At 40.2% G+C, this 22,821-nt stretch overlaps 2 protein-coding genes across 2 annotated transcripts in view; one reads left to right on the plus strand and one right to left on the minus strand.

Moving 5' to 3' along the window:
• Positions 1 to 152: 152 nt before the first annotated feature.
• Positions 153 to 16,937, minus strand: LOC103138614 (potassium voltage-gated channel subfamily H member 5-like). Its single transcript, XM_007552883.2, has 12 exons — positions 16,736 to 16,937; positions 15,336 to 15,459; positions 14,009 to 14,115; positions 13,782 to 13,910; positions 12,662 to 12,777; positions 12,184 to 12,576; positions 11,549 to 11,641; positions 10,487 to 10,916; positions 5,893 to 6,092; positions 4,933 to 5,185; positions 3,991 to 4,187; positions 153 to 3,161 (listed from the first exon to the last, which is right to left on the minus strand). The coding sequence occupies exons 1-12, from the start codon at positions 16,806 to 16,808 to the stop codon at positions 2,073 to 2,075; spliced, it is 3,204 nt and encodes a 1,067-aa protein (XP_007552945.1). The 5' UTR covers positions 16,809 to 16,937; the 3' UTR covers positions 153 to 2,072.
• Positions 16,938 to 18,614: 1,677 nt separating this feature from the next.
• The window catches only part of LOC103138616 (sphingosine-1-phosphate phosphatase 1-like), an 8,326-nt gene continuing 4,119 nt past the window's right edge, over positions 18,615 to 22,821 (plus strand). Inside the window, exon 1 of the mRNA XM_007552887.2 lies at positions 18,615 to 19,620. Within this exon, the coding sequence (XP_007552949.1) occupies positions 18,961 to 19,620 (660 nt within the window). The 5' untranslated portion in view covers positions 18,615 to 18,960. The remainder of the gene's footprint in view (positions 19,621 to 22,821) is intronic.

Here is a 22,821-nt window from a genome sequence, read left to right on the forward strand (position 1 = left end):
TATATCTAATTAAGCCTTTACGGTGAAAATAAAACAAAAATAGTAAATAATAAAAACAAACCTTAAATGTGCTGGGTGTGTGAAATAAAAAGCAGACCACCACATTTTATTTCACATTTAAAACGGGGAAAATTATACTTTTACACAGAAGATAACGAATGAAGACATTTTTATTCATCTGCAATCTGAAATAAATAATAAAACTGTGACAAACGATATTCTAGGTCATATCACAACCTTTCATATTTCCATGCATATTTTTTTATTTTTTTTTTTGGTGTGCTGGGAGTTTTAGCTGCTCGTCTTTAGCAAAAACAGAGTTCAGAATTGTTTCCAACTTTCACGAGATAAAGATGTGCTACATAGGAGACTAAACAACAGATGGTGAGCAGGAATCTGTTTTCATTATTCATTTCACAGCTGACAGGCTCCCTCAGATGCATGCAAGGTCGCTAAATAGATCTAACGTAGGACAGATGTACCAAATCGGCCAGCATGCTGACATCACAGCCCACACTAACTTAATTGGAAGTCATCTAAAATTAAATGCCAATTATTTAAATCGTCTACCTGTAATAAGCATACCTGAGCAAGTTTAGTTGCATGTCAGAATAAATAGTGACTTTAATACAGTTCCGTTTCCATATCTAAATTATACATTACAATGCTGCAATCCTTTCTATGTGCATGGGGAAATCCGTTTGTTGAACACTTCAGTCGTTAAATGTGTAGATCACTAATATTTCTAATATACTGTTATGTTTTTCACCCTTTAGATTTCCATGCTCTACTAGTCTTTGTCAGAACTTCTAAATGATACTAGTGTGGGAAAAAATAAAGGTCAACCCTAACAGGTACTTAGCTGTTTAACCTTGATCAGTGCACCTCTGTGGGAGGCTTTTACTTTATAAGGCACATACAGTTACCTGACTCCAGGTTGTGGTAGCTTTAGTGAGGGATGAGGGGACATTGGGGAGACATTAGACAAAGTGACCGATCCATTGTGCGCGTGCAAATGTTGAGCATGTTCCGATCTTACGGAGAGAACAAAAAGTCCGTGCGGCTCCTGTTTTCTCTGAGACACAAGCAGATGAACGACAAAAATATGCGCATTGACATTGGTAAAGTAAATAGTTCAAGAAGCCATGCTGTGCTTTGTTTTTTTGTTTTTTTTTGACATCTTAATAAAACTGGATTATAAACGGTCTCTGGCATGGTTTCCTCACAGCTCCTTCAAAGCAACGCTGAAATAACTCTTCTTTACAACAAATCCTTTGGACCACAAGAGGGGTCCGGGGGCTGTCATGGTCTCATCTTGAGAATGGTTTTCCTAATCTAGGATCAACTTATGTTCTACTTTCTTTTTTTGTTTTGAAGCCAAGATCAAACCGTCTTATGTTAATAAAGTAACCAGATATGAGAAAATGATTTCTCTGTTGCATGCCACTGGTGTCATTATTCCTTCTAACAACACTGTAAACACTCATTTAAAGTGGCATTTTCTCCCTCCAGCCACTGGTTATTATCTCCAACCAGGTCGTGCTCCTTTGTACCGGTTTGGGGAGGGGTGGGTCTTTTAGGGTTGGGTTTGTAAACGTGCAAATCTGAGCACCCAACATTTGCAAAACTAAGCATCTTAAAATGAAATGGCGACATCGCCACCCATCAAACACTAACCATTGTTTTCTATAAAAGAAAGGAGTTTTTATGTTTTCTTATTATGTCCATTTTAACTAAAGTGATTGTTGGGCATCCTTTTAAGAAAACGCCGTAACATGCATAAAAGCTGCAGAGCAGATTATGTGGTGCTTGCATAAGATGCATAAGAAGTTTCAACAATCAGCTGTATTTTTACTTTTGTTTTTTGTTGTTGTTGTTCATAATTTGTTTCTGTGCCTTCTTGGCATCACATTGCCATACAAAGTGCATACAATTCTGAGAAAAATCCCTGGGTTTTGATGCATAGGTTACAGAAAGTAATGTTAGCATGCAGTCACGTTTTTAGTGTTCAAAATGCCTTCCAGTCCAGCAGAAACATGCGGGTTGCCGATCAAAAATATACAGATGTCGAGTCACAAAGATTCCTCTTCTGCTTTCGGCGCCACGACCCTAGAAGACGCGACCGCGTCGTGACTTTTTATTCTCGCCTTCGAAGAAGTCGGAGGCAGCGAGAGTCTCCTTTTGGACGACAGCAACCTGAGGACTTCGCTCACTTGCGACTCGAGGAGAGACAGCCGACTGCTCAGTTTCCTAATGTCTCCTTTCAGCTCCAGTTTGGCCTCGTGCAGCGTCGTCTGCAGCAGGGATTGTTCAGACACCGGCTGGAGGAAGGAATGCCTCAGGGATACCTCCGTATAAACCCCCAGGCTGTGCTCGAAGGGACTCCTGTCCAGTGGGCTCTTTTCCATCGGGCTCCGCTCAAAGGAGCTCCGGGAGTCTCCAGCTCGGTCGATGCGCAGGTCACTCTTTGTGATGCCGCTGTCGCAGGAGTCGGTTTTGTGCAGGACGCTCGTTTCCTCTCCGGCGTCTCCTGCCGTGTTGCCGCCCTCCGTGCTCCCCGTCTGCCCGCCGCCTTCTGATTCCCGGCTCTGTTTGGAAGCAGCAGGCTCCTCTGAGGCCTGCGGTGCATTCGGACACTCCTCCGCTTTCTGTGTGTCCTTTTCCTGCTCAACGGCGGGAAGCGCCGGTTCAGCAGATACGGCGCTCTTGAATCTCGCCCACCCTCGCCCCCCTCTGCTGCTGGCTCCGCCTGTACCCGTCCCACCGCTCTGTGCAGGTTTTAAACTCCTCTGACTAGGCCTCAACTCCATGGTCACTTGGGTGCATAACTGCTCTGCCTTTCCAGAGTCATTGCACTCTTGGTGAGGAGAAGTTGCGCTGCCTCTCCTGCCTCCGCTCCCTGCTTCTGAGCGCAGCTTGGTGCCGTGCTCCTGCTGCTGATTGCAGGAGTTTGAGTCGGTGTGACGGTGGTGCTGCGGCTCCATCTGGATGCAGTTTTGGTCGGAGAAAGGGTGCGTCTCTCCTGGGGCTTGAGAGTCTCTCTGCTGCCTGAACCTCTGGAACAACTTGCGAACGGGGTGATCCTCGGGAATGGAGAGCGCCACCTCACTCCTCTGCCGCTCCTGCTCTCTCTTCACGTCAGCGATCTTCCTGAAGATCACCTGCAGGGCAGCAATGAAAGCAGTCAACAAAGGCAATCTGTGAGCATTAATATGCATTTTGACAGATGCAGCTATGACGAGAAATTGAGTCTAAGATTAATCCACCTATTTTGTTTTGTATATATTTAGGAAATAGACATTTTTTCAGCTACTTATTCCTACTGAGCACCATGTACTGTTTTCTTACTGAGTAAATTATTTGCAGGTCACTTCCTTTCTCTATTTATTTTTCATGCTACATCTTACAGGATTCCTTTATTTCTTGTGAATCAGCAGGTTTTGTCCTCACGAAAGCAAACTTCACACATCTAAAGAGTATATGGGTAAAAGTTAAGCCGGTGCAAACAACAACAACAAAAAAGTGCTTAAAGCACCTTGAATTAATAATATATGATATAAAATCTATATAATACGATCAAAGTGTCATGAATCTTTTAACATGCAGCTACTTGTTTGGATTCAGAGCCGCTTCACTGCGCCTGTGATTTTATTCAATATAACAATTAAGGAAGTCTAGGTCATTTTTATTTGTCTGCTTTTGACTCTTTATAAAATAGCTCCTTGATGTATTTATGATTGAATTGTTTCAAAATGTTCCAGTACCCTCCATACAAGCAGAGACCCGAACCGAATCGGAAAGGAAAAATCCGTGAATAATTCATGAGATGTTGTTTAGACAGGGTAACGTTACCGGATCATCTGAGCAACTTACCCTAAAAGTTAGAAAGTAAAACAATCTTACATCTACTAGGGTCTTCGTAGAATAAATAGTGCAAGTTCAGTCTGGAAAAAAAAAAACTAGTGCTTCCTGTGACATATTTTTTTTTACCCGTTTCCGTAGGTTACAGGTCAGGATGAGATTGCGGGAGAAGGAGTTGGCAAATGCGGTGTAAAAGTCCAGCACCCTCATCAGAGCTTCTCTCCTGATGACGTGCAGGTCGCAGTAGGTCAGCGCTCGCACGTTGGCGCAGGCCCGGGCCGGCGTGGTCTCCTTCCAGAAGACGTCCCCGAACACGTCCCCTTTACCTGGACGGATGCAGACGTCGTCAGTTTACAAGTAAAAAGACTAAACGTGTTTTCATTTCAAACCATGTTTTCTCTTTTCCAGAATGAACTACGTAGCACCGTGCAGAAAGCACCATATGTTTGTATATATTGAAGAAGCTGAATTGCCTGTTGTGATAGAAATGGCATGAAAAAAAATCTTTATAATTCCATACTGAAAATAAGATGGTAGCTCTGGAGGAGCTGCACAGATTCACAGCTCAGGAGGTGGGGGAGAATCTGTAGAAATCAAAATTATTATTAATAAACTTCACAAATGATGAAAATTATGAAAAATTGGTCGGATGAAAGTCATCGCTGAAAGAAAACTGCAAGGAAATTAAAAGTTTGCACCAGATCATGTACAGAATTCAGTAAGTCAGTCTTGACCAAACTGATTCAGTTTGACCTATATTGGTAGAAGTGTTAGTTTCTAGGTGAGTATGGTGAATACATGCTCCTAAAAGACGTGAAGCTGAAATTGCAGCAAGACATGGTGAATCAAGGGGGCGGGATATACATTCACACCACACTTTTCAGATTTCCATTATACTTTCCTCCTACTTCGTCAAAATTAATTGTCTACGCAACGTGACGAAAAGTGGCGAAACTCAGTGGGAGTATTCGTAAACAAGGTAATGGCAATGGTGTAAATATGACACAATGAAATCTCTGTCCAAGTTTAACATTTCAACATAGGTCCAAATAAAACCCAGCGTCGGGTTACCGAGTATTGCGATGACCTCATCGTCCTGGATGACTTCGAGGGAGCCGGAGACAACAAAGCAGAGCGTGTCGACGCTTTCTCCGATGTGGAAGATGAGGTCTCCCGGCGCGCAGTGCGTCGTCTGAAACTCCACGGCGAGCGAGCGCAAGCAGCCGTCGCTCGCCAGACGAAACGCCGGATGGTCGTTGAACACCTGCCTGTTGAGGTGCACACAGATGTCGGCACGCATGTCTTTAGGACAGATGGAGAGGACCTTTGGGAGAGATGGAGGGGGAAAAAAAAAAGGGCTGTGACATAGATGAATAAAAAACGTTATAATGGCTGCTTTTAATGTGCTTCCTTAACCAGAGTGTTTGTAAATATATCAAGTGGCAATATTTAGGAGCCCTCACTATAGGTTACCTCCATTTTACTTGAGATGGACTTAGCTGCATAAAAGTACATTTTAAAGCAAAATTGATCAGATTTTGTACAAAGATGCTTCTGGTTTGGTCAAATAAAACATTCTTAGCTTAATGTAAGCAACACCTGCAAGGGTTTCACAGGTAAAATGTTCAAGGAAGGAGAACAGCACCAAGCCGGAGCTGCAGAACATTTTAAATGCACTTTGTTCTGCTTTTTAAATCTCTTTGTAAATGTGGCACACTCATAATACACAGACTATAGCACTTCAATAATTCACCATATCCTCATTATTGAGAGATACAGTATGTGCAAGCCTTTTAGGCAAAATTGATTTTTTTTATGCAAATAAAAAGACAACCTATATGTACATTTCGGGAGAGAGGAAGAGAAAAGATGATGCTAACAGTTTGTATTGATTTTTTTTTTTTTTTTTGCTGGTTCTTGTTGATGACTCAGCTTTGAAGAGACATACCATTTTTTCTTCTTTCTTTTTTTTATTGCTGTCTAAAAGGATTAAATAGCTGCTGTCGGTGCTGCAAGCATCAGCCCGGCTACCTTGTCTGTGTCGATGCCTTTAGACATGGCCCAGGTGGAGACGATGAAGTCCATGACGCGCTCGCTCAGACCTTTGGGAACCTGGTAAAGCTTGAGGAAGTCGCGCACGTTGTTGAGCATCTCATGGTATCGGTTTGTGTTGGTGTACATCTGCTGGAAGATGGTGGTCACGTTTCCAAAGATGGTGGCGTAGAGCAGCGCTGAGAGGGAAAATCAATGCACGCGTCACTGCTGCGGAATGATTTCTCATCAGCTTTTTGCGTACTGGCTAAAAGAAAAGGGCTGTCTCTGCCACATCTAATTTTGTGCCACCGAGAAACACAAGATGACGAACTAAGAGAGGGTACAAGTTACAAATGTCCTGTTACATTTATTTCATACTTCTAACTGAATAAATACTTACTAGTTGGCAAAAAATGTGTGGCATGTCAGCTAAACAAAAAACTGCTTTCCAATTCTTCACACTTCATAGTTATCTCTTTTGCTTTTACAGCGATCGTTTTGTGCACATTTTACTCAAGATAGCACCGAATTTGAAACCGCGTAACCACACGCATAAACCCAGCGAGTGCCGCATTAAGTCTTTATGATATAATTTCCACTGAACGTTTCTTCGGTAAAGAGTGCCGCGCTGCCGTGACCTCAAAGAGTCAGTCAGTATCTCACATAGTGACGTTTTACCCACTCAAGGAGAAAACTTTCCACTCATCACAGCAGGAGCACAGAGGTTAGGATGCATATCTATCATGATGGCTCATTGTCCACTTCCTTCCCCCGCGGCCTGCAGGCAACTCTCCCTCTCTGCAATTGTTTCCGTGGTTAATAATCGTATCTGTAGCAGGAACTTCATCAGCTGCAACTGAAGCGGACACGGCGTTGTTTTTTGGGGGTTTTTTTTTTTTGTTTTTTTGACGGGGTCCCAGTCCGATCGGGCCACCAACGGAGCGATGGGTGTTTAGTGTGTGGGATGCACAAACCGCGGAGCGCGGCTGTCACTTTCTGAGTCCTCACTGGTTTTGTTGCATCACTTTTCATGCTGTTTCACTGGAGTCGCTTAAAGGTTAAAGGTGCAGCGATGCTACTCAATGGATGGTGAAATTAAAGTGAGCAGTATGCTGACACCAGTTTATGTTGAAATTTTTCTCAGTCGCTTTGGAGGAGCTCTCTGACACGCAGTTTAATGTTACTCCAACCGCCGCAAGATTTAGTCTCTGTGCTTCTTAGGAGCAGTTTATCGTTCCCTACAACAAATCGCAAATCCTTTTTGACTTCCATACAATTATTTTCTGTCTTATAAAATGATAATGTTTCTTATGTCATGCCAATCAAAAAGAACTACACTTATGGATGATAAACAGTCATTCACTCTAAAACAAGTAGTCCTCATTTCAGTAGCTGTCAATATTTATCCCAAATTCAGCATTTTCTCTTAGACAAACCTCAGTTTTCACTGATTCTATTGTTTAATGTTGTGCGCAGCTTTGGTCAAAGGATCTTCCCTATGTTTGCTGTAAATGTTTTGTATCTGCAAAATGCTGTGACCAAATTAGAACGGCAAAGAACATATGCAGTAAAAATGTAAAAGACATATTCAGCGTCTGATATTCATTTCCCTCACTGTAGATCATAGACATACTGTAGATTTCAAACGTCTGCGCAAATAGTGCGTAGCGCCGTGTTGAGCATTTTCAGCAAGCGTCACCGAGATCAGACTTTTCTTGGGTTGGGACGCACTTTTAGATGAAGACACGACAAAGCAGTCTGACCGCCTCGTTCACGAACAATACTGTCGGGGCTTTTCGTTTTGATGACACTTGACATTTTCACTCACACGAATGCTGGCTTTTGAGGAATGAAGCATCTATTTTGAGCAAGTGACACACTTTTGCAGATAAATGTGGATTGCTGGTGAAGGTGAGAACGATATCACCTCATGGTTTCTGTAAGCGAACCAAATACTCACAGAGTTACATAAGCAAAGAACTAAAACTTATAGAGCGGCATATATGCTGAGCTAGATACGAGTGACGTTACGCAACGGCACAGAACATGATCTGTGGTGTGATGAACTGCGTCGCGTCTGCATCCGCTTAATGCTTTTCTAAAGGTTTGAGGTCAGCTCTGTGGGAAAAAAAAACAACAAAAAAAAAAAACAAGCTGTTGTTTTTAATCACAGGAGAAACTTACAAAATAAAATCTGATTTAATTCCTTGTTTGGAAATAGTTTGAAGAAGATTCATATGAGAAACTTAGCACAGAGACAGTGGTTTTGTTTGAGACGGAGGAACCTTCAGACAGACAGACAGGCTGTGATGGGCGCTGAACATGTCACTTCTTATCATCAACAAAATGACTCTTAAAAAACTCAACTGGGGTTTAAGGCTCCAGTGAAAGAGGAGAACCCTGTAATTATCTTTGTTGAAATAAGATTAAAATTTTATGGGAAGTTTTTTTGTTTATTTTTATCAGGTTAATATAATTCTATATTTTTTTCAACTTATTCTTAAAGCTTTATACATTGGTCTCTCTTATTTTCAACAAACACGCCTCAGTGTTTATACATAAGCTAATTTCAACTGTAGATCAATATGTATATATATATATATATAAAGGTTAAATAAAACAGTCCATGCAGTTTAGGCATAAATTATCCACATGCTGATAAGATGATTGTAAGAAGATATGCAACCTTCCCCGTCTAACATATGCACCATATGTTGCTATACTGACAGCTGTTACGTAGCCAGCAGGACTGCAGAGAGCACACTGCCGAGTGCAAGCAAGTGTGTCCAGACTGTTTAATCTCTTTTTTTAAGATTCTGCTCACTCATTATGAATGGATGAATGCGTGAATGGGATAAAAACGGCATCAACGAACGCACGTCTGGAACCAGACGTTTACGTGCATCCGTCACGAGCATGTAACAGCATGTTGAGTTTGACCTTCAGTTGAAGATTTTCAACCATTTTTCCAGGTAATTTAAGAAAAAAGAAAAAAAAAACAACCTCTCAGGCTTTTGTTTGAATTTGTTGTGGATTTTCCTTTAAACAAACCAGGATTAAAATTACTGTTACAGTCTAAGATATCCACACAAATCCCTAACTTTCTTTAGCAAGTTATAGAGAAACCAGACTTTTTTGTAGCCATCAATAAGCTTCTGGCAACATTTTTGGTGGATGTTTGAACTTTATTCCTGTAGGAATAGAATTTCCATTAGTTGACTTCCTGCCACAGAACTGATTTTTCTTTTCTTTTTTTTTTTTGTCTAGTCCACAAATTTTTAATTGATCTGAGTCTGAGTCTTTGGAGAGTCTAGAGGAAAGAGGAAGCTTAGATCACACACTTACAGTCTTAATCAATAAATTACAGTTTTGTTTGTCAAATCAAAAATGCCTTTCAAAATAACAACCTTTAAGTTGGTGTTGCATTTTTATTTTTTAATTAAGCCCAAATTTCCACTTTAAAAAAAATAGTTTTTTTTTTATTATTGGTCTGATGTAATACTCTAATTTTAAATGTTTTCATTAGCATCATGAAGGCTTTAAAACTCCAAACAGTGTGTAATTAATCTATTCAATGTGATACATTCCTGAAATGACTGAACTTATCCTAACTTATTGAATAGGTCTGTGTACCTAAATTTAAAACATCTCACACAAACTGGCACCCAGAGATGAAAAGAAATGGATTAGGATGTTCAGGAACAACCCAGGAACCATCAAAGTTGAAGCCTATAAATAAGTAGAAACTGCCGGGAAGCCAGTCTCACGCTCTAACAGGACAGATATTGAACAGTTTGAGCTATTTCGAAGAGCGTTGGAAGGTCAGGGTGAGGCTTTCACGCCACAAAACTTAATCATATGTTAAGCATAGTGGCGTCATGCTTTTGGGACTGTTTTGCTCTAAGATGCAATATATAAAGGTAGTAAGATAATGAAGGAGGGCTTAATGCAGATTCTTAAATTTTACCACAAAGCAACAGCTAGTCGGGTCAAACTTGAAGCCAGAGGTCTGTTGGCCAGAAAATCAACCAACTGAAAGGAGCGCTACTACTTATTGAACTATTGGTCAAATATCCAGCCAAAATAATGTCAGAAGTTTGCTATTGTCTACCAAAACATGTACAATCTGCTACACATTTAAGATATTTGATATTTGATATTAGAGAATGTGTTTGTATATTTGAGCCTGTATCTATAAGTCTGAGATGACTACGCACTGCTGAGTTGTATGCTTTGTGTTTTTCTAAATGTTTCTCATTTTTCTAGATGAAATATCTGCAGATGTTGCTTCTACATTTCTCCTCTGAAAAGTTTAAGCATTTTGTCTCTGCCTCTGCTGATTGTTTGTTGCTCCGCAACGTTATATCACCCGTTACTTCCTTGACGTCGTCTCAGTATCTCCGCTTGCAGTCGCTCAGATCGGGCTACAGTAATGATGGTACTGTAAGACCATTGCGTAACATCAGACCTATTAGATTTAGTTCCACTCCAGCTGACGCATCACGTCCCGTAACGATCTATACGAACGAGCAAATATATTCCAGAGGAATTTCTGCAGACTTTAAAGCGCAGTGGACAAATGAGTACTCACAGCCCACCATCATCATAGCCACGGAGAAAATCTTCTCTCCATCTGTTGTTGGCGCAATATTGCCAAATCCAATGGTGGTGAGACTCGTCATGGTGAAATAGAGAGAGGAGACGTACAGGGTGTCTTTGCCGGGGCCACCTTCCCACCGACCCGTGCCGCTGGCGTTGTACCGGTAAGGCTTTCCGATGCTCATGGCCAGCTGGTAGAGCCAGCTGTCGGTCTTGATGCTGTTGGTGGTTTCGTCGATGACCTCGTAGTCCCCGATGCTGTACCAGATGCAGGCGAGCCAGTGGGCCACCAGGCCAAAGACACACACCAGGAGGACCAGGACGGCCGCCCCGTACTCCAGATAGTGATCCAGCTTCCGGGCCACTCGGCCCAAACGCAGCAGGCGGATCACCTTCAGGGAGCTGAAAAGGCTGCTGAGACCCTGCAGGACAAAAGCACACGTTATTCTAAAGGTTTGATCTGTTCCGGAGAGACGAAAACGAAATTCTTCTTTGATTTACTGTGAGGCCTTGCCTTGTTTTCTCTAACAAATCACTTTATTCGAGATATTAAATTATTTACAGAAGCTGTAAACCCAACAGGAACAAATATTGCACATCAGCGTTTAAAAAGGAGTTGTCAAAACAGAAACCTATTATCACATCTGGCAAACAGGGAGCAACAAAAGTTAATGTAGCCACCTGGTGAATATAAGCCCAATATTGACCCTTCTGTTAGCTCGCTTTAGCGTCCATCAACACCAGTTGGCAAAACATATATGCTTCTTTCATCCAGTCTGCCACCATAAATGGCTGAGTCACTCATCTGTTCCTGCGGTCTCATTCGTCTCACATGTTTCTAAATAGCACACGAGTGTTTCTGGCCTAACAGTGAGCCGTAGGGTCTGTATAAAGAAGAGGAAATTGTTTAAACTTTTTCCTCACTAAAGGTAAAAATATTAACCATCCCATATAGCTGCAACAGCTAATTTGGTAATAGGCATTTTTGCTTGTACAGCAAAAATGATGAGCTTTTTAATGCACGTCCAGACAAACTGGAAAAAAAGGGACTTACTGGAAGAACAGAGTCCTCTGCGCGAGTTGTGTTTCTGTGGAAATTTGAGAAGTCACGGAGATGACTTGCTGGGGAGGCATGAGGAGTGACGTCCTACAACGGGAAATAAAATGTGTGTAAATATCCATGACAAGATTATCTCAGAAAGAATTAAACATTAAAATTCTCCGGCAAACAGCCGCAACACCAATTTTATTTTGATTAGAAATCTAATATTCATGCTTCAAAGTTAATGAAATACGTTTTTTGGAACTTTGCACTTCTCAATATATTTTTCTTGAGTATTTTTATTTTGTAAATATTTTACTTTTTAAAATTTTGTCTCAAACTCTTGAACGTTCTGAAAGGTTTTGAAAACAAAATATATAATACATAATAAAATGTATAAATAAAGCATTTGCTGGGTAAAATCCATATTATTATGGAAATCTGACCATTAAAACTGAATTTAAAAAAAAAAATAATGCTCCGTGTAAAATTTCCAATCTCTAAGCAGGTAAGATTACCTGAGCTGACCCTTGAACCCTGAAATCTGACTTGGTAAGCCAGGTCAGTTTCTTCTCAAACCCGACCTAAAATTCAATATGGCTGCTTAAAACATGTAAATATTTTATTTACAGTAGCAGGGCGTTTACCTCCTCCACATTTTCAAAGGCGTTGATGATGTCATAGGGCAGACAGGACAGCAGGTCGATGACGAACCACGTCTTCAGGTAATTCATCCGGATCAGCTTTGCGTCTGAGATGACTTCTCCAGCCGGACCCACGAAGGTCGTGTGGAAGTTGAGCACAATGTCGATCAGGAAGATGACGTCGACCACGCTGTCCACCACCAGCCAGGCCAGGTTGTTGTGCTTGGTCCTGAAGGAGACGTTGTAGGGAACCATGATGGCCGTGTAGAACGTGAGGATGAGGATGACCCAGTCCCAGGTGGTCTTAAAGGTGCAGTAGTGGAGGATGATGTGTGGAGGGGTCTTGGGCGCCTCTTGCTTGTACTGAGGGAGGATGTCTGAACCCAACTGGAGAGCCTGTAATTGAGAGGATCGTGTGTTAAATATGCAGGCGGTGCAGAATGACTTTCTCGCGTTTTTCGAGTGGGATTTTTCTGCTCACCTCAACCAGTCGGGAAGGCTTGTGGCTGACCTCAGGCTTGTTCAGAGGCGCTAGCTGCTGCACCAGGTTACGGTTGTTGGTGAGTGCCCTTGTGAGCCGGGCAAATTTGGTCCAACCTACGAAATAAGAGTTTCGTCAAGGCAAAAGCACTTGAACATGTTCTCATTTTGTCGGGTTACAATCTTGTTAGATTTATTAGATTTTATGAGACCGAAAGATTGATTTGCATTTATCTTCAATAATGGTTGCTCCAATGCCTTTAAATAAAATCCAGCTGCCTTCATAAGTCACCTGATCAGTAAATAAAATTCGTCTGTGAGTACTGTAATATCAGTATCAATAAAGCTGTATCCCAAATGTCAAACATCTCAGAGAGCCAAATTCAATATGAAGTTACTAATATTCTGAAAATGAAAGAGTATGTAACTGCAAGCCTACCAAGATGTTATAGAACTGATTTCATATACAAAAGGAACAAGAAAATATGTCACATGACCGTTATGTTACCTGCAAAGATCTTCAACATGAGAATTACAGTAATGTCACAAGAACAGGGTAAAATTGTTGTTTTAGAGAATAGGAAATAGAACATTGCTTTGTTTATAAAAGTGTGATTCAATGAGGCTGAATGAAATACAACCAAAAAGGGGGAAAAAAACGTTGTGATAGAAATAAACCACTGAATAAGTGATTCCAAATCCACTTTTACAGGCTAACATTGTGGGTTTTCTGAACCTTAGTGGAGAGGACTGCATTCTGGGTAAAAACCTGCTCTTGCGTTTCTGGTTGTTGCTGTAAAACCTCCCGACAGCATGTTCGTACTGTTTTCTTTCTTTTAGCTGCTTGATAAGCGCTCTTCCTCCTCTCGGAAATGGCCCTGCGGAGACCCTGAAAAACCCACTGTTCACTGACCTGAACACACAACACCTGGCCACTTCTGTACTAAACACCAGGAGAAAAACGTCAGCGAAGTCACCCGTGTGCGATCAGGAGGTCTGAACGGACTTCGTTTTCTGTCCTTCATTCAAGTAGTTGTGTTGTTTAAGAAAAGGCCTTAAGTTTTTGGACGGCAATTACAGCAAAACATGATTAAACGAGGTAAAGTCCCATTTGGCCTCACCTCTGGCTGAATCATCTTCTATTGGCTGCTTAAAAAGTGTAATGTCTCTGAAGGTGCAGAGGAAAAGCACCACCTTGTCATTTTCATTCCTGATCGGTGCGATCTGCATGTAAAGCCATATTGGTGTTCCTGTCGGGGAGCAAAACAGAAACAAAGAACCGCGTTGTAAGCTGAGTAAATATGAGTTAATTGTGATTTTGCTTTCAATCAAACATGTTCGCACTCACTGTTTTTCGTGTACAGAAGCACCTCGTGGAAATTGGACTCGTGGCTGTCAAATGTTTGCCTGATTTTGTCTATAGTCTTTTTGTCGGTCAGGTCACCGTACATGAAGCTGCAGAAAAGGAAAGAGAGAAAATTTAAAAAGGAATTTAAAAAATTAAAAATAAAACAACATTTTCAAAATTTATAATTGCGAGGTTTGGTCGTCAATTCTACATCATCAAAGTAAATTTAAGTAAAGTAAATTTAGTAAATTTAAGTTGAATATCAGAATGTTTTCTTTCCTGCTTTACCCATAAATTAACCTTGATTTGGCCGGTGGGAGGAAGCCGTAGTATTAACGTCGTGCATGCACAAGGCCTCCCTCTGAGATCCACACATAAGACCATGCAGACATATGAGTTCTAGATGAGATTAAATAAACTAAACAAAACCATTTATATCAATCACAACCAAGACCAGAAAAAACAAAAAACAAAACAAAAAAACCATTATTTAAATCTGTGCACTTTATCGGAAAATAAATGTGCAAATCACTCCCTTCTGGATCCAGATATTTATTTTATAGTTTATTTTGGTTAATGGGTTTAGTTGTGATTTTTATCAGGGTTTTTATCATTCATATCTGCATAGGAATATTGCTTTGTTTTTTGTTTTTGTTTTTAAATTCAGTTTCCTCGTTTAGTTTGGACATGATTCATCATCATTAATACCTTTCTGTGGTTTATTGTCAAACTGCAGTGTTGTATTTTCAGCAGTACCTTTTGTTTCTTTAAAATAAATTAAGACTTTTTTGTGATCCTTGTAGCATACTGTGATTTTGGTCTTGGCTCAAACACATTTCATCTTTAATCACATGGCCAATTAGTCACTATTTTTGCCCTACAACTACATTAAAAGCCTTTTTATAGGCAAATGAACTTCTCTGTTGGAAACAAAAAATCTGTTTTTTTGCTGGCTTTTTTATCTTTATTCCCTAAGGTGGTAAGGAAACACCTTGTGTTTGATGTAAAACTACGATTCAAAACTAAAAATTAAGTTACTCTATTTGTCCTATAGAGCTGGATTAGGATCTGTAAAAGTGCATTGGATTTAGCTGTAAACCTTAAGCTTAATTATCGCTTTTCGTTATTCTAATTAACTGAGTTGAGATTAATAAAGAAAAATCAACCTGGCTGCAGAAACTCAGATTCTAAAAAGTTTTTCAACCCTAACATCAATCAAAACATGAGTACTTATTCTTGGGAGAGATGAAAAACTTAAAGATATATAGCACAGACCGTCCACTCCAGCTTGACATTCAGCTTCATTAAAGCACAGATGGTGTCTTACTTGCATGTGCTGCTCTTGTGCATGACCTCAGCTCTGTGGTAACCGGACAGCTTGCAGAATCCATCGTTGCTGTATACAACTGGCCAATCTAGGATCTGCGCATTCCCCAAAAGGAAACTGGTTTCTGACAGAGTAGTAGAAAAAAAAAAGGAAATTTAGGACTGAACATCCAGAATACACTTCGAGTGTCCACAGCATTACACAAACTCTGCTTATACTGTGCAAAGAGTTGCAAATTATAACACAATCCAGCACTGACACTTCAAATTTCTCCACCTGACATACTTAAAGGAGATAAGAGGCCATTCAGAAAGCCTTATCTGAAGATTCAGTGAGAAGAAATATTTGCTGATAAAAGGTTTACGTTCCAGCCTTAATGCAAATTAAATATTGATGGCCAGCTTAAAAGTTTCCCAGCCATGTAACGGTTAAAACACAGACTGCAGAATGGAGAAGTAGAGATGGAGCACAAAAGATTTCTAATATCTGACAGATCTCCACGTTTAAGATGTTGAATTAACTAGTACTAGAATAAACACATGCTCTGCCAGCTTAACTGATGACGTCTGCATTTCCATTTGCTACTAATCAAATGAGAGAAACAAACAAACAAATACAGTTATCACACAGTCAGCATGTATAATAAAAAGGTTCACATGCAGCATCCAGAGACTCCCATGAAGACTGTGTCTGCCATGGGATGTTGCAACGGCAGAATCATTAAAAAAGCATTACCGTAAGACATTGCTCGACTGAGGTGAACAAGTAGAAGCTATATGGCATAAATCACATTAACAGTCCCTTAAGTGGAGAGAAAGAAGCGCTACTTTAAAAATGGCTGCAAGTTGAGTCTGTTTTCGTATGTGCTCAGTGACTGTGGGCGCTGATCTAAAAGAAACAAAGAACATTTGCCTTGAGGTTTTCGTATAGTGTTTACTGGCAACGCCTTTAGGTTTTAACTTGTTAAATTTTCTAACTTAATTATAATCAGAAAGAAGCTAAATAACAATAAAGCAACCGGTGGAGTACAACTTATTTCTACAGCTTACACTTGGGAGCATGGCTTTAATGTAGACAATACGAATAGAGAGTTTTACTAATTTAATTTCACTGATTTCATCCGGCGAGTTTGAACACCAGAGGTGGGTTATTACATAATTAATCAGAGCGCATAAAAGTCAGGATCCGGAGAAAGAAAATTAACCGCTTAACCGCAAGAAAGGTTTTTGTCCCCCCCATGAGAAGCACTAAAACATACTTTAATGTCATAGAACCTAACACGCAACAAAAAAAATAAATAATAATAATAATTAAAAAAAAAAAAAGATGCAAAGGAATTTTAGAAAAATTAAAAGGACGGCACTTTTGTGTATTTCTCCGCTTTTAAGTATGAAACTCACCGCTCGAGCGCCTGACGATGTTTTCCAGGAAAGTGTTCTGCGGAGCCACCAGACCCCTCTTGCCTCCATGCATGGTGGAGGGATCCGGGCAGAGGCTCGCTGATGCGCCGAGGTGGTGGTGCTGGTACCCACAGCCCGTCTCTGCAGACTGCCCCGTAGCAACTCACACCACGTACGGTCAAGCACACCAGAGAGGAGACAGCATATCCGGTGGACAGTTTAAAAAAAATAAAAACTCCAATCCTAGAATGAAAAAAAAAGAACAAAAAATGTCCTCACGCAAACTGAATCAAAGGTTTCAACTGGATTATGTTATCCTGTCTCCAGTAATTAATGACCTGTTTTCAAACATGTAGCTTAAAAAAATCACTATTTGATATAATAGATCTTGTAAATAATACGTTATATAAGACTCACTGATCCACAAGCTGTTATCATATTCTTACACAAATGCAGACATTTTTTTTAGACTTCTGGCCAAGGTATAGCAGATAGCATCTCTCAAAAACAGATTAATATAGGTAATAAAATATAATCTGTCCTGATGTGTGTACAGATTCATGTGTTTTGAACATCCGCCATACCAGTAATGTTGGCTATCCATAAAAATAATAATGATGCAAATAATGTTAGGAATAGTTTTATTTTGAAGGGCTCTCCACTTGTTTTCCGGCTCTTTCCGAGTGCACTGTTTGATTTTTTCTCTCTCTTGCATTTAACAGAAGATTTTTTTTTTCTCTTCCACAATAATATATTTCTGTAGCTATGGAGATAACATAATAAGAAAGAGAAAGAGTATATAAAACGACATGGTTTTGTATATATATAAAAAATATATTTGGAGCCTTTAAAAAATAATTTACTTGAAAGAGAAAACTCAAAGCATGCATTACACAAAGAAAACAATTGTTTGATATAAAAAGGATAATTAAATAAATAACACATACATATTAGTTTAGGGGAAAAAAATCTATAGCTTTTATTTGTTTTAGTGAACATGTCAATATACTTTGCACTCATTTCTCATTGTAGAGTTTATGGTAAGCATAAGGATTTTTGTTGTGGGAGTGGGAGGTCAGACACACACCGCCTCCCCCGCCTCACCCCTCACACACTCCTACACACACACATGCAGCGCACAAGGCATTTATGTTGCGAAACCTCTGACTATACAGATTTCGGGACTGTAGAGACATTTACGTGCACATTTTCCAATTTCAAACTTTGAAATGTAAAATTCTAAGTTAAAATAAAATGCCTAATTACACCACATCAATTGACCAACAAACCAACCTGCTTCAGATGGTTATACTTGGAAAACCTGGTTGTTGGAGATATTGATAAAACTTTGGAGATTCACTGTTTGTGACACTATCAACAATAATAATGCAAATATACACTGCTAAAAATATTCATCTTTAAGTTTTGCATTATTCAGGCAATCAACACTGACATGTTAAATGCTTTTTTTATTTTTATTTTCTTCTTTCTTTTGGTGGTAACTCAAAATGCAAGGGAATAAATACTACATCTTATTCCTGTTTTTTAAACGTTGCCACGTTTTGAAGGAGAGCACTTCTTTGAGGTTAAGCAGTAGAGTAATATATGAACTGCACCCATAAAAAAACTTGTCAAATCCTCTGTCCCAGAGCAAAGCTTGCAAGCTAATCTGTATTTCCATTGTTTGGAACTTTTTTGTTGTTGTTGTTGGAACATTGAAGTTTAAACAAGTAACACATGTTTGGTAAATGAACACTTTAATAATTTAACCAACAGAGACAGTGTGTGAGAGAACTATACACACACAGGACGTTTTTATATCTCGTATTCACTGTGTGTTATGTGATAGACGTCCAGTAGGAGGCGGTGCTTAAACACTTTGGAGAGTGACCAACAGAAAGTAACGCCAGAAAAAGAAGAGGAGAATAAACGGTCCCAGCGGTTTGACGCAGTTTATTTATATGAACGCATCGCACTGTAACTAATGGTTAACTGTTACGGACTTTGGATGCCGGTGTCTCTAATAGGACCACGCCACCGAACAAAGTCGGTATTTTAAATGCCGAGAGCAGGACTTAAGAGAGGTATTCCGCACCGGTCTTCCTGCTCAGAGCGGTTTTTTTTTTTTTCAAAAGGGACCATAGTTACCATAGTTAGCTTTCCCGATGATGAATTACAACTGAAAACAAACGGTTTTGTGTAACGAAAAATAAGTATTTATAGACATGGCGAACGTTACTGTAAATAAGTTTGTAGAGATTTGTAATTATCTCCAAGACCCCATCCATGTCGCCAGGTTTCAAAATTTCTGCGGCGTTAAAGGGACATTTCCGGAGAAGCGGACCCAGCCGGACAGCGGGCAGCCGGACCCGGACGCTCCGGGACTCAGACAGAGGGTCCAGCAGAGCGCGGATGAAGATGTGGGGAACGGGGATATCTCCTTAGCTCAGGTTAACGAGAATCAGGAAGAGGACACGACCAGGCCCAATGGTCCAAAAGCGGCAGAGACCGTCAGAGCGCCCCTCCGGAGGAACTCCCTGACCGGGGATATGGGTCAGGAGTTCCTGATCCAAAACAAGTTCCTCTTCTACCTGTTCACCTTCGGGACAGAGCTTGGCAACGAGATGTTCTTCATCGTCTTCTTTCCCTTCCTCTTCTGGAACATCGACGCACTGGTCAGCAGGAGGCTCATCGTGGTCTGGGCCTGGAACCTGTTCGTGGGACAGTCTACCAAGGACATGATCCGCTGGTCCCGACCGGCCTCCCCTCCCGTGGTCAAAGTGGAAGTCTTCTACAACTCAGAGTACAGCATGCCATCCACGCACGCCATGACGGGGACAGCCATACCTTTCTGTCTCTTCATGCTGACCTATGGACGGTGGGAGGTCAGTATGTTCGTTTGTTTCACATTCAGGGTGAGGATATTATCAGTGGGAACTAACGATAGCAGATGCTTCAGGGAAAGGATGGTGTTTAATGACCGTTATGTCCAGATAAGAACAGCTCCAGTTTGAAGCATCATGGAACCTGCAGACCACCAAAGGCCACTCAAAGGTTCACTGGCCTCTTGCTTTAGTTTAAATTGCTGAAGGTTTGTTTTTTCATCTAAAACCTTCAGCTGACTAATTAGGTCAGGGATCAGTTCAGTTCCTCTTTTATCACAGAAATATCCTCACTTATTAGGCTCTGACTTCTCAACTTGCTTTGCTTTTTCGGTAACACTTTATTTGAAGGGGTGTGCATAAGGCTGACATGACACTGTCATAAACATGACATAACACCTGTCATGAAGCTAAAGAAGTCTTTATGAATGTCTATGACTGTTGTCATGCAGTGTCATTCGGTAAATAATGATACTTTTAATGCAAAGTTGCTCCAAATGTTGCATTAAAAGTCCATTAAAAGTGCCAACTTTGGATGAGTTTGTAAATTATGATAATTTAATGCAAAGTTGGCATTTTTAATGGACTATTAATGCAACTTTTAGAGCAACTTTGCATTAAAAGTATCATTATTTACCAAATGACACTTCATGACAACTGTCATTTAAACATTCATAAAGACTTCTTCATGTTCATGACAGGTGTTATGTCATGTTAGAGTGTCACGTCAGTCTTATGCACACCCCTTCAAATAAAGTGTTACCGCTTTTTCTTTAGATTCTAAACTTTTTACATTGGAATATAGTTTTTAAAACACAATTTTTAGAATTGCTTGCAGCCTGAACACAAAATAATTATCTACTGTTCACTATTAACATTTTTGTCACAAATGGAGATGTAACATTAGTTTGCCTGGAGATGTGGGTATCCCAGTTCTCTGTTGATCAGTGACTGGTGGGGGAAAACACAGAAAAACCTCTTTCTTTATGAGCTAAATGCTTCAAAACAAGAACTTTTTCCCCCCCATTTTTGATCTAAAAGTGCATAAACCAACAGCATGTACTTAGTCTAATGCATTTGACTTTCACTTTAGGAGAAATCAGATTAAGGCTAGATATTCTTTTGTGTATAAATGGGGAGAATCTTGTAATTTCTTTCATAAAGGTTGCCATATTCATTAATGCTGAAATGCTACAAACGGTCCTAGAAATATAATTTTATACATTTGTTGTCTTTTGTCAATATATTTATATACCTGTTTATTTCCATTGGTATCGAATGTTTTTATAGGAATTAAGGACATGCTTAAGAAGGAATCTCAAAAGGTTTCCTGGGGTATTTAAAAAAAAAATATTCTGCAGGATGCAGCATGTTTTCTCTTCAGGCCGTCCCAGCAGGGTTATCTGATCAAAAATAACTGAAAGCAGCTAATCCCAATTTACCTTCTGTCTTCAGTCATAAAGAATACCTGTGGAAAAGAAGCTTAAAGATGACGAAAAATTGAAATCTCTCTCATGCGTATGAGAAGCAAATCCTGCCCTGTTGAGGCCGACCAACAGGTTGTCTTAGTGGTTATTATTTAAACTCACTTCACTGCATTCTAGTCAATGTGACTGGCAGGAAGAGAACGTTTCGTCATTTCCTACAATTGAAAATAATGACCGGTTAGTCCGGCCATGATTCTGTTGAGGTTTTCATAACAGTTCAAACAATAGCAGTGCTCAAAGAAAGGAACTGTTCTTTTTAAGAATTCTACACATTAAGTGCATTTTTAGCCCTCCAATGAACTGGTGGACTTGCCTGGGCTGTAAGGAAAACGGTGTTTGGGAAATGGATGAATGGATGGATGGATGAAAGTAATTTTTTTCGTATTAATAATAAATGAGAGGAAGGTTTGACCTATGTAGGCATGCTTCTTAGAAACAGATTGCCCAGAACGTCAGACACGCCTCTTCTTCTTATTAATGCTTACCTGTTTGTTTAAGCTTGCTCTGCACAGCCTGACATTTGGTGGGTATATTTTCCAATATGAAAACTATTTGAGAACCGTCTCAAAACATGTGCTTTACCATTTCCCCTTTGTGGTTTCTTGCTAAATTATTTGCTGACATGCACACTCGTGCTGATAAAACCCCCTGACAAGCGTAAAGATCACCCACGCAGGAGGAGACAGGCGAAGGCAGAAGCTGTTGGAGTTCAGTGGGAAGAGACATAAAAGGGAAGTTTGGGGGGGAAGAGAAGCAAACACACTGGAAAGTTGTGCTGTTTGTTTTTTGGGGTGTAGATGCAGAAAACACATGCCGGGAGACAAAGCACGAGGTCATCAGTAGGAAGGAAAAGTTCAAGGTTTTATAGTTGAGGAATCTGTTGACGGGCTTTGAACTGGCCAGACGCAGCTGTCCTGGTTGAACTTTCTCTGCTTTCAAGTGACTGATGTGGACACGGCAAACGAGCTAAGGAACCAAAGAAGAAGAAGAAAAAAAAAAGACAGACAGACAGCGGATTTTAAAGCTGTAAAGGGAAACGAACGCACATCACCGCTGCCACCTGGCACTTAATTTATGAAGCGAGTAAAATATTCCACTGAAAGCGGGATAGATATTCAAGAAACAAGATGAGTACTCACTAATGTCCATTACATGAACAAATGTGAGTTTATAGGTAAAATGATTCAGGTCTTTTATTGAGCAGCTGATCTCATCATTATTATTTCTCTGTAGCGATTTAAACTGTTTATTTTTCTTCTTTCTATAGAAATGTGTCTGAAATAGCTTGAAAAACATAACTTTTTGTTTGTTTGTTTGTTTGTTTGTTTTCAGTGCAACTGGTAGTTTCTGCATAATTATAACAATAATTAATTTTATTTATAATGTCCTTTACATCAAATTGAGATGGTCTGCATCATCAGCAGGCACAGCGCGTGAGGTGTCTTGCCCAAGGACACAAATGACGAGGGTTGGCAGAGCGGGAATTGAACCGGCGATCCACCGATTGTAGGGTGAACTCCTACAGCTGTTGCAACAAATTTTCAATATAAATTTCCAATCATGATGTAAATCTGAGTCGCATCCTGTCAGCGGTGTTTCTCAGCTCTCCTCGTGATAAGGAGACGTTGCAAACCTGTGTACCAACACGCATGTATGAATCCCTGCACCAAACACACACACACACACACACACACACACACACACACACACACACACA

Source organism: Poecilia formosa, unplaced genomic scaffold (genome assembly GCF_000485575.1).
Source record: "Poecilia formosa unplaced genomic scaffold, Poecilia_formosa-5.1.2 Scaffold53, whole genome shotgun sequence".
Taxonomy (NCBI): Eukaryota; Metazoa; Chordata; class Actinopteri; order Cyprinodontiformes; family Poeciliidae; genus Poecilia; species Poecilia formosa.

Excerpts from the sequence above, each read along its gene's own strand:
- LOC103138614 (XM_007552883.2), bottom strand. The coding sequence starts at position 16,808 with ATGCATGGAGGCAAGAGGGGTCTGGTGGCTCCGCAGAACACTTTCCTG. Across the intron at positions 5,186-5,892 it reads AAGGCATCGACACAGACAAG|GTCCTCTCCATCTGTCCTAA; the intron begins GTAGCCGGGCTG and ends TCTCTCCCAAAG. Across the intron at positions 3,162-3,990 it reads CCTGTAACCTACGGAAACGG|GTGATCTTCAGGAAGATCGC; the intron begins GTAAAAAAAAAT and ends GCTGCCCTGCAG.